Source organism: Polyergus mexicanus, unplaced genomic scaffold, assembly GCF_030449975.1.
Source record: "Polyergus mexicanus isolate NDT 795.1 unplaced genomic scaffold, iyPolMexi1.0 SCAF_4, whole genome shotgun sequence".
Classification (NCBI taxonomy): Eukaryota; Metazoa; Arthropoda; class Insecta; order Hymenoptera; family Formicidae; genus Polyergus; species Polyergus mexicanus.
In genome coordinates, this window is record NW_027223324.1 from 8087551 (window position 1) to 8099467 (window position 11917).

The following is an 11917-nucleotide window of genomic DNA, read 5'->3' on the forward strand; positions in this document are numbered from 1 at the left end:
CAAAATATGGTCAATAAATCTTTCTAAATAAAATGTATTAAGATATTTATAACGAATTATTTTATCTACTAATACAAATATTTTTATGTAATACAAATAATTTTTCTTTGAGTTTTTCAGATATTAAAACATATTTAAAATAAAACACAGATTTTATTTTTTATATTTATTTTTTATTCAAATGATCATTACACAGCAAGAGGAGCAGGTTGAGGTATATCTTTTGATGGTTTTACCTCAGAACTCGGGACCGATGGGGGTACTTCTTCTTTCGGTTCCACAATAGATACGTAATCAGGAAGAGGTTTCTTTGGACCACTCTTGCCATTAGGATCCCAGGGAAGCATAATTTTAACCTTGATTCCTAGTACACCTGAAATATCACAAAAAATATATAAATATAATAATTTTGTAAATTATTAATTTTTGAGCATTTTTAATATCAATAAATAATTTCTATTAAAAAAAGAAAAAAAAGAAAAAAGAAGAACTACTACAATATTAACTGATGCGCGATCATCATAGTAATGTAATCATACCTTGGCGAAGGAGTACGTGCCGGGTGGCAGTGTTCACATACTCGTTGGTTGGCTCACCCGAATGAATCATAAGGCCATCAACAAATTTCATTGATTTCGCTCTTTGACCACGTAGTTTACCGCTGACAACAACCTCGCAACCTTTTGCACCAGATTCCATGATGAAACGTAGAACACCATAGCATGCTCTAATTATTAACGGAGAAAAAAAATAATTAAAAAGATATTTAACAGAAATTGCAGAAGATATATGATTAATAAAATAGACGAAAAATCGAATAAGACATTGGTTTACCTTCGTACAGCGAGACCTCCAATCAGTTTGTATCGCAGAGACTCTGCTTGTGCAATGGCGCACAAGCCACGCGTGGCGACCTTTTCGGCATATAACTCAACATTTTGTGGTTCTTTAAAATTGAAACGTTTTTGCACCACAGACGTCAGTTCTCTAATCCTGCGTCCTTTTTCACCAAGCACACTCTGCGTATGAGTGGCCAACAAAATAATTTCCGTTCGGTTTGGCGTCACACGGACCTCCACGCCTGAATAGCCATCCTCAGCGAGCTCGCGAGTCAAGAACTCATTCAGCTCAGCTCTGAAGACACCATCTCCTACAAACTAAGGACAAATTGGAAAAATTAATATACATATCAAATCTCTCTTCTTGTATCATTATGTGTATATATGGATTTTTATTATAGATTCTATTTTTTTTTTTTTTTTGTACTTTTACGTACCAGTTACATTAATGTGTAATCAGATTAATATAACCTATGATTTATACTTATTAAAATAAACAACCATGCACACAATACAATGTAAAAAATATCAAATTTAATCATTATAGAGAAAATAAAAATACACTGGGTTTGATTTAGCGGAGTTTCACACAATTTAAATACTTTTTCTAGAAATTAAACACGCGGAACGTAAAATCAATGAGAGTTATGCTGGAAGTATCCATGTCATCCACAATTTACGGATATTGCATTCGCCAAGTTTTCGACGAAATATGTTTCTAACAGCTTCCAGCATTGCGATAATGAGCATATTTTTACATATTTTTTATTATAAACTCTTGAAAATAACAAACCTTCCTCTTCTTCGATATGGAACGATTCTCCATGTTTCACAAAAGACCGAAACATCCAACTGCAAATCGGAAGAGGGCTAAGCGGGCTGGCCACGGCCACGAACTAAGCGACGTTATTAGATGCGTATATCCAACCTGCATACTTGTGTACATCTAGTAAAATTGATTCCGAGATCAAATTAATATATAATTACTTCACATTGATAATCATCTCATCAGTGTAAAAATGATACATTTATTTCTAAAAAAAAAAAAAAAATAGGGTGGACTTAATTATATTATGTTTAATTTTCACAGTGTAAAAGAGAGTCTAGACATTTTCAATCTTTCACCGATTGGCCTGTTTCGTATTCGATCGAATATGGCGGAATTTAAGTCCAACTATCCAAGTTCTTTTACTTAAGTCTTTAATTAAATTATACAATCACTTATTCTATCTCTATTAATTAAGTTTATGTCGATATTATGTGACTAGATGGACACATCGAGAATGTGCGTCCTGTATCCTGTATCCTGTATCGCGTATGAGACGCGATGGAGTGGCGGACCGTGGTGGTGATAATATTGGTCGTGAGTCTGTGTTTTTTTATGATACCGATTAAAGTGGAGCCCGATAAAAATATCGAGGACGCCAAATTGTTTGAGAATTACATTGTCCAATACAATAAATCCTACAAGAATGATTCTACAAAATATAAAGAGCGATTCGAGCGCTTTCAGGTGAACGATAAATCGATCTGTGAAAATTGATCGTATATTATATTATATATAGTAATCGCAAGAAAGCAAAGGCGCAACGCACAAGTTTGAAGAGTTGCGCAATAATTGCGTTATATTTGTTACAGATTTTTTCGTCAAATTTTATTGTTTATTTTATACAATATTATAAAATTTTTGTAAACCTAGCGTATTCTAGTTATTCTGATCAAACACATAAAAACACACTATAAGTCATTCATTCGTTGTGACATGCGTGCGATGCCTTAATCAATTCTATCGGGATCAACACAACTGAATGATATAAAACTCGTTTGATTTTAGATGTTTCTTTTAATCACGTACATCACATTTTTCGCGTCTTTTATTTTGGAAACTCGGTGTATAAATTGAAATGCATATTACAAGTATAATTACATTAATATTATTTAAAACATAATCAAAAATATACAGGAATTAAAAATATAAGTATAATAACATTACATAGTTAAAATTACATAGTAAAGTAATGCAAAATTATTATTCTTTTTTTTTTTAACAACGTTACATATAAATGCAGTCTTTTTTACTTTAGTAATACTATCATAATTAAAAAATAAAATTAATTGCAGAAATCATTACGACACATCGAAAAAATGAATAGTTTTCGATCGTCCCAAGAAAGCGCATATTACGGACTGACGGAATTCTCTGATTTATCCGAAGATGAATTCTTAAAACGAATTCTGCTTCCTGACTTGGCTTTGCGAGGTAAGACACTGACTTTTAAGAATAATCGCGGTTAAAGTTTACAAGGAAAAGAAGAACAAAAGGAGAGATCAATGTATTAATAATTCTCTTAATTTCAGCAACTTTTTTAGAAAAATATTGGATTCTTCCAATAATAATAATTATTTTATTTAATTAATACTAAACAATAAAAATCTTAAGAACTGATAAATCTTTAATCTTCCTTAGTTAAAAAAAAGTTCAGTTTATATTATATTTAATAAAATAAATAAAAATTTTCTCGTGGAAAGTCCATAACACGAGTTAAATATGAATATAATATAATTTATTTGCTGATATGAATATGGCAATTTTATCAATTAGGTCAAAAACATACGACGGCGTCGTATTATCATCAACATTTTACAAACTCAGTTAATCGCGTGAAAAGGATAACGGGCATACCCTCTAAATTTGACTGGCGGGACCGAGGGGTCGTAGGGCCGGTTCGAAATCAGGAGAGTTGCGGCGCGTGCTGGGCATTCAGTACTATCGGGGTGGCCGAATCCATGTACGCCATCAAAAACGGAACTTTGTATCCCTTTAGCGTGCAGGAAGTAGGTCGTTATATTCCTGACACGCTTCTCTGTTTACAAGCGAGGGAACTGCTGGAAAGAGCACGTAGTCTGTGCAAAATGCAAATTTGATGAAAATGCCTTTGTGCGTATATTGAACACGTACAAATAAATTTCAGCATCGAATAAATTTGTCTCATATATATGTATATATTAATGGACTTTTAAAGTCACTTGTATCCTTTTTCTTTTTTATTCCAGCAGTCCCCTCAATTTTTCAACTATGCAATCATGCAATTTGCCACTTACACGTAGCGGACTACAGAAAAGTTTCAAGATTTTAAAAGGACTTGCTGTATGTAACTTTCTCAATACGCTAGAAGAAATCAATATAACGACAAAATTAAATACTTCCTGAAAATCTCAACATTTTCTTAGATCCCTACGTATCAATTTGGCAGCAAATATTTCAACTTTTATTTCGTGATACAGATGATCGATTGCATGCCGGGCGGTTACGGATGTCAGGGTGGTGATATATGCAGTTTACTCTCGTGGTTGCTGGTGTCAAAGACCGGAATAATTTCCGAGAACGTTTATCCTCTCACATGGCGAAACGATGCATGTAGATTGTCTAAGTAGGTGCACGCAGATGGCAAGAGTATTTGCTTAGCGATATAAAAATATATGACTTAATCTATAATCTAAAGACTCATACATAATCGTATCAACAACAGCTTTCAAAGCGACGTAATACTATTTCAGAACTTTTGCGAAGACACTGGAAGTTAAAATAACGGATTTCACATGCGATAGGTAGTTAATTTTTGTATTTATTAATTATTATTTAGCTCCAACTATTCATTCTTTCGTGCGCATAGTGAATATAAAAATGTGCACGTATTTCCTATTATGTATATCAATTACATAATAGCCGATATAAACATTAACAAAAGCTGCGCGCGCAAAAATTTTTGCACGCTGTACGCGTCCAACACCGGTTCTCGAATACTAATCGAGCTTGTTCCAGCTTTGTAAATGCTGAAAGCGAACTTTTGACACTGCTCATTACTCATGGACCCGTGGCAGCTGCGGTGAATGCCATATCTTGGCAGAATTATTTAGGCGGTGTAATACAGTATCACTGCGACGGTTCATTCAATAATATGGATCATGCGGTACAGATAGTGGGATATGATACGGAAGCGAGTATACCGCATTATATCATTAAGAACTCGTGGGGCTCGGCCTTTGGTAACAAAGGTTACATTTACATTGCGATCGGTAAAAATTTATGCGGTAAGATTAATTACGAACACCGGTAACATACATCTGTGCTAATTAAATAGATTATTTCAGCAGATAATAAATCGTGTGTTTGCAGGTATAGCTAATCAAGTCTCGTCGCTTGATATTGTTTAACCGATCATAACATCCTAAATCGCGTTTCTATTTTTAAGGAAACAAATTGAGAAAGAGAAAGAGGGAGAGAGAAGAAAGCCAAGGATCACAATTAAATATATATAATATACAATATATATATATATATATATCTTTTTTACAGAGAAAGATATTGTAAACAGAAGTATCATAAAACTGTAACTTAATAAAATACTTATATATATATATATATATATATATATATATGGCAGTAATATTATTTTTTTATGGCGATTAGATTTGCAGAAATATAAGTGGATATATAAAATCTACTAAAAATATAGTCATTTAAATAAAGACTGAAGAAGAAAACTCAATTTTTCGAGAAATGATAGTAATATCTGCAACTATTCAAAATTGAATACAGTCCTACGAGTCCTATTTTGTTCCTGATTATATGTATAATAAAACTCTCGATATAACAAATTCTCGAAATATTGACTTTTTCTTTTGAATCCTACATAAGTTAAATCAATAATCTATAAATAATTATAAATAAATATAATTATAATTATAAATTGTAAATATAATTATAAGTAATTATAAATAATTATATTAAATAATTATAAATATAATTATAAATTTATAAATAATTAATAGAAATTTTCCGATCTTTTCTTTTAATTCTATATTACAAATCAATTTTGAACTGCACAGTATATTGGAAATATTTTTAAAGATATTTAGTAACTCTCTATGTTGAAGATTTAAAGATTCATTTATTCTAATTGTTATATGCAGCGTAAGTGCATATAAGAATATAAAACTTAATTGTTAAAGTTTTATGAGGTCTGCTGTGTCGTGCGTACAGTAATTTAGGAGTTTCTTAAAGAGTTTTCCAATTTATTTTGATTATCTTCCGAGTTCCAACCCGCCGCGTTCCAGGCAATTGATAATTTTATCTTCATTTGCTTCGTCAGTGGTGGAATCATATGACGAGGTATCAGGAAGGTTGATAAGTTGAATAGATCGAGGAAGACTTTATATCTATCGCTGTATAATATATAAAACAAACAAAGAACTTGTTATTAAGATATATCTTCATTTGCAAATACAATTCGTAAAAACCTAAAAAAATTCAACATATGCACATCTTTAGAATGATATAATGAATGACTAATAGAAAACAGTTATCCATGGTGACTTTTATTATGACAAAATTTTATATTTAATTTATTGATTTATAATATAAAATGTTTGCGTTGCGAGATAACAAGACTTCGCGGTGAATAAAAAGTGTTGTATTGCATTTACAATATTAGCAATGTATCGATATGTTTTTTTACTAAATGAGTTATTGTTAATTGAAGCAATTAAATACCTTAGCGTGGATTTCAGATATTGATAACCGGAAGAGCCACCAGTACCCAATTGTTGAGATCCAATCATCCTTTGTACCATGATAACGTGATTATCTGATAAAAAAGATAACATTTTTTCAAAGCATATATAAACGGATAAGATTACATTGAACGATATAATGATAGCGTGTATATATATATATATATATATATATATATATATATATATATATATATATATATGCAACAGCATTATGTCATCAATTTAAAGATTAACACGTTATACATAAATAAGAGAAGTAGATATAACATATTTTCGTGTATTTTGTTTCATTTATTATGCCTTGCGATAATCATTGTTTTTAAATTATAAGCAATAAGAAATTAAAAAATATCAAACGTAATCTCTTTAGTAAATATAGATAAAAAGAGAGAACGAGAAGCTGTAGTTAACAGAATTCATTTTGAAATGAGATTACAAGAAAGAATGAAAATTTAATAAAACTTTTATAAAAGGGACGTCTTGTGTGTATATGTATGTGCGCGTGCGTGTGTGTGTGTGAATTAAATTCAGAGAAAAATTCAGAAATAAATGAAATGTACAGTCTCGAAGTATTATAATATGTGATATTGATGAGCATTTTCTTACACCTCCATTTCGTGATTAGTGAGTCGATATCCATTAATGCCGTGAGGATTTGATGCGGTTGACTCAATCGCGGCTCGTCCCGATACAAAGTAATCATTATTGCACCTTGAAGGGCACCGTATGAAAATCTACGTTCCCCTCGCGACACGAGAGCGTTGTGAAGCGATTCGTTAAAAATTGTTTCGAAAACCGCTTGCCGTGAGCGCACATTAGCCAACAGGTATTCTTTGATTTGCTGCTTTGATTGTTTCTGAAATTTGTTCAAACTTTAATATTTGAATAATCAGAACTTGAAAGTAAAAAAAAAAAAGAGAACATTATACATTATAGTATGCTTTTCTTTATAATTTTCTCTTCTTTACATCTTCCAATCTTCAATATTAACTATCTTTTATCAAATTTAACTATCTTTTATTGCATATAGTCAAACTTTAAATTCTATTAAATCTATATTCATCTAAAGTTAATTAAAAAGCAAAACCTTTCGTATATAAAACTTATTTTGGTCTTATTTCCAGAGTTTTTGATCTTAAAATTATTTTGTAATATTTCATATCATCTATTATAATTATTTTAAAAGAAGCTCTAAAATTGTTAGAAAAGAGATCTTAGAGATAGTTCAACAATATATATATTATAAAATTGATTAAATATGATTACATGTGCGGCTTGTTCTTGTTCAACCAGCATCATCTCCACTGATCGCTTGTACTTTCCCCAAAAATCGAAATCATGAGTTTCGAGTCCCGGTGTCCTGGTTAACCATCTTTGAACCAGAATACTTAGACTATGCTCCTCTTCTGATCGCTTGATCGCCTCGATAGCTTTAGAATCTCTCCCAAAGATCCTCGCGTAACTCTGATTATATTTGACTCTATGTTCCTGCTTCACGCCCAATTTGTTCTCCAGCAAACGAAATTGCAGTGATTGGAAACCTGACGCTGGACACAAGTAGTCTCGAAATGCCATGAAATCCAACGGTGTCATTGTTTCCAAAATTGTCACTTGATCTACCAATAGCTACAAATTATAATATTCATCTGTAAATCAATATCATTTTCACATAGTTTGCATTTTATGAAAATCGAACAAAATGACAGTGATAACAAGTTTTTTAACTTGTTAATTAACCATCTGACGAGAGAAATATATTCCTATAATTTTATATTATGCAATTATTTCGACATTTGATCGGGATTCTATCGATTAAACACGCGTTAATTAACAAATTTAGTAAGAAAAAATAAGTTTCTCTACTATAATTGTAAAAAATACGCAATCAAATAAAACTGGTTAGTTAGTATATAAGTACGAGTACAAAGGGACGTGTTTAAAACATTCTCATCGATTTGTCATCGACTGCATTCGCATTTCTATGGGTACCAGCGTAAATAAAGGGTGCATAACTACAATGCATTTTTAAGGCGGTGCATTATACAGGATGCACCACCAATGAATAAACATATATTTATATTCTTTAGGAAATGTAGAAAGATGATGATGATTTTCTTAACAAAAATTTGATTGGTCAATTGGATTCTCTTCACAATTTTCAAATTTTACGAATTAATATATTTTGTGCATATGTATATATAACCATAAATAATTTATTACGATATTTAGATTTTTTGAACACGCTGTTGAGAATAAACTTGTGATAAATATCTATATAGGATTGATCTCATTTCAATTGTAATTCTGTCTCAAGATATTTGATATTATGTTCTCATGCGTATCGAGAATGCTCGTAAAGAACCGTTTTGTCGAACTTAAATAAAAAAAGATTTGACCACACCTTCATCCTGCGGTATTGAAATAGAGTAACGAGTTTATTACCTAACGTAAATTTTTTTCTCTCCTCCCTTTACAATATAAACAAGTAACCGGTATCGCATATCATCTAGGGATATTATTTTACTCATCTACCTCCGTGGTTCCCATATTTTTATTCATAATGCCTAAATCGAAAGAGATGAATGTGCGTCATGTCTTAAATATCAATGATATGAAAAAATCAATATGATATGAGGTCTTTATCGCGAAGAATGAGATCATTAAAATTGTTTTTTCTCTATTTATATTTATTTATTTTATACCCTTTCGCGCGGGTTAATTATTATGTTCACTTATAAAAATTTAGATTTACAAATACCATATATGTTGCAAATTATTTATATATGTTTTCAAAATATGTAAAAAAAATATGTGTCGTGACAGTAAACAGCTTTGTTTGGTGACATAGAAAAATTTGATTATGCTGAAGGGACGCGCAGACTATTAGGGCTAATTGGCTTGTGATTAAGGGCCGTTCACCTATGATTGCCATCACTGTTATTGTACAATAAGTACGAATTTATCTGTATACATTTAAATAGTATCTCCTCTTATATTTAATTATATTCGATTAATAGATATAAAACTACATATTATTTTTTACAATGATTTTTTTTCGAAATAATTTGCTTTTACAACGTACTTTTAGGATGAGTACAATGCGACTTAATCGCTTCAGAATTTCTAGGGTTTTCGATTCATTCAAAATGTGAGAAATCCCATTATCCTGCTTGGTAGTCAAGTGATCGCTGGAAGATCTATTGGACGCATCGTAACTATTGGATTCGGAATTGAAGAGCGCCCTGACGGAATCGAGCTCGAAAATAATTTGTTTGAACCACAGCTCGTAAGCTAAGACAATCAAAATGCATGCAATTAAGCAATTGAAATCATACGCAATTAATATTGATCTAAAATATGAGTTTAAATATGCTATATATATATCTAGCAAATAATTAAATAATTTATCACTCTAAATAAAAAATGGTTATTAAAAGAATCAAAAGGAGCAATTTTTATATATTATATTTTCTATATTCCATTCTTATATAAAATTATTTCGTCATCTTTTCAAGATTAATAGATTAAATAAAAGTTTGATAAAAATTTGATAATATTCATTCTTTTCCCTCAAAATGTCACTTGAAGTTCTCGATTTACGTTGTCAGAATTTATTTTGATAAATTTTAATTCATATGAAATATGAATGATGAAGAGATTGATTAATTAATTGCGTATTTTATCGTGCTTCAGTATTTTTTTTTTTTTTATCAACATAAAAGAGATAAGATGTATCTATAAACTTAATTGTCAGATGTCACCAAAAACTGTTAATTAATACCTTGATGAGTGATAATAAAAAGATGTTCATCGTGAACTTCATCGCTATATTCGGTACTAAGAAGCCTTTGTGCGGACAATATCTTATCCAAACATAAATATTCGCTATACAACATCGCTGGTCCTTGCTTTAATTTGTCCTCGTCCTGATCGTGATCTTCTCTTCGAAAGATATGCTCGTTGTTATCCCTTTTTGTTGCGTGAGATCACATAATAAATAAAAAGAATAATATATTGCGTAACATCGAATGTTGATGACGTTGGAGTTGTGGACATTAACGCAATCTTTTCTGACAAACATTGCGCAACGCTTTTATCATTATTTTATCATTTAAAAAGTTAAATAAGTGATAATAATAATGCTAAATATATTGGATTCAAATGCATTCGTAGATTGTTCTAGTAATATTTACTTAATGGAAAGTATATTTTAATAATGTTGCAAGTCAATTTTTTTGATCATATCAGAATATCGAAAATGCTGGAATTAGTAAAGAATTGGAATCACTTTGATCAAAGCTCAATTAACTTAATCAGCGATTAATCTATTAAATAATATCTGCATTTTATTAAAATATTATTTTGTTAATGCACACATATATCATAATACATGATGATTAAAATGATATATAAATGATAACAAATTAATATTTTTTTGTTATTTGATACATGGAAAGAAAAGTTAGAAATGATGAATGATATAGCTGGTACCAAATTTTTAGCGTCTTATATAATAACGTTTCTTACATAATAAGCGTTCAGCAATTTTATCAATTGAAATAATTATTGATTAAATTAATCGGAATTTAATGAAAGTAGCCCTTAGAGAAAACCTTTGGAAATAAGCGTGTAAATTTAATACTAATTATATTCGTGATAATTTTCCATCTTTTTTGCGATTCTTGTAAAGATAAATATGATTAGCAATATTTCTTTTCTATTTAAATATTTCATTGTTGAGAGAGTATTTTACTTACGAGATATCGTTTGATATCGGACAAGCCATCCTTGAGATATATGTCTTTTCACTTGGACGTGAAAATATGGATGAAATAAAACTTTGTTTTTTTGATGATTTTTTTTCTTTTAGATAAATAAAATAATTGCTTTATAGAATAATGATAAAAAAATGGAATAAAATTAATAAATTAAAATTCTATCGCAGAACATAAATGTGTATAGAGATTCTTCGAATATAACTTATCGAGATGTCACACGCAACACACGTTGTCGAAGAGATGGATGACGCACGACTAACGTTCGATTCGCTAAAGGACGGTCACAAACTATCTTGCACATATTATATTGTAACATATTATAATGTACCAATATCGAAAAGATATTAATGTAACGGTCTTACGTAACTGTAACATTGCCATCGTATAATTGACTTATTACATTACAAAAATCTCGGAAAAAAAAAACAAAAAAAAAACATGGAATTTAATTTTGCTTTGATAATACAAAAGTCATTTTGCTTTCTTTTTATCATAAATAATAACAAAATGTTTTTTTATCGTTTTACTGCAGTAAATATATATTATTGATTATTACATAGAGAATGCTTAAATCAGAGATTTTTTGTAGAGGATAGAACAAAGTGAACGAATTGCCCTCTTTTTCACCCTTAATCGGAGATAAGTTTTCTTCATACGTTGTCGATAAATCATTATCCGTTGCAGAATTCTATTATGTCGATCGCGAAAATTTCTTTCAATTCC

At 30.3% G+C, this 11917-nt stretch overlaps 3 protein-coding genes across 3 annotated transcripts; 1 reads left to right on the top strand and 2 right to left on the bottom strand.

The window, feature by feature from the left end:
* Positions 1-151: 151 nt before the first annotated feature.
* On the bottom strand, positions 152-1723 carry Rps3 (ribosomal protein S3). The gene is made up of 4 exons (XM_070294182.1): positions 1633-1723; positions 835-1157; positions 540-727; positions 152-373 (listed from the first exon to the last, which is right to left on the bottom strand). The coding sequence occupies exons 1-4, from the start codon at positions 1663-1665 to the stop codon at positions 189-191; spliced, it is 729 nt and encodes a 242-aa protein (XP_070150283.1). The 5' UTR covers positions 1666-1723; the 3' UTR covers positions 152-188.
* Positions 1724-2142: 419 nt separating this feature from the next.
* LOC138932645 (cathepsin O) lies at positions 2143-5232 on the top strand. The gene is made up of 7 exons (XM_070294682.1): positions 2143-2352; positions 2961-3099; positions 3442-3674; positions 4125-4270; positions 4398-4448; positions 4663-4931; positions 5017-5232. Exons 1-7 carry the CDS (start codon positions 2167-2169, stop codon positions 5052-5054), a joined length of 1062 nt encoding a protein of 353 aa, XP_070150783.1. The 5' UTR covers positions 2143-2166; the 3' UTR covers positions 5055-5232.
* Positions 5233-5276: 44 nt separating this feature from the next.
* Vermilion (Tryptophan 2,3-dioxygenase vermilion) lies at positions 5277-11455 on the bottom strand. The gene is made up of 7 exons (XM_070294677.1): positions 11174-11455; positions 10198-10385; positions 9499-9707; positions 7683-8042; positions 7023-7272; positions 6394-6487; positions 5277-6065 (listed from the first exon to the last, which is right to left on the bottom strand). The coding sequence occupies exons 1-7, from the start codon at positions 11200-11202 to the stop codon at positions 5888-5890; spliced, it is 1308 nt and encodes a 435-aa protein (XP_070150778.1). The 5' UTR covers positions 11203-11455; the 3' UTR covers positions 5277-5887.
* Between the last annotated feature and the right edge of the window lie 462 nt (positions 11456-11917).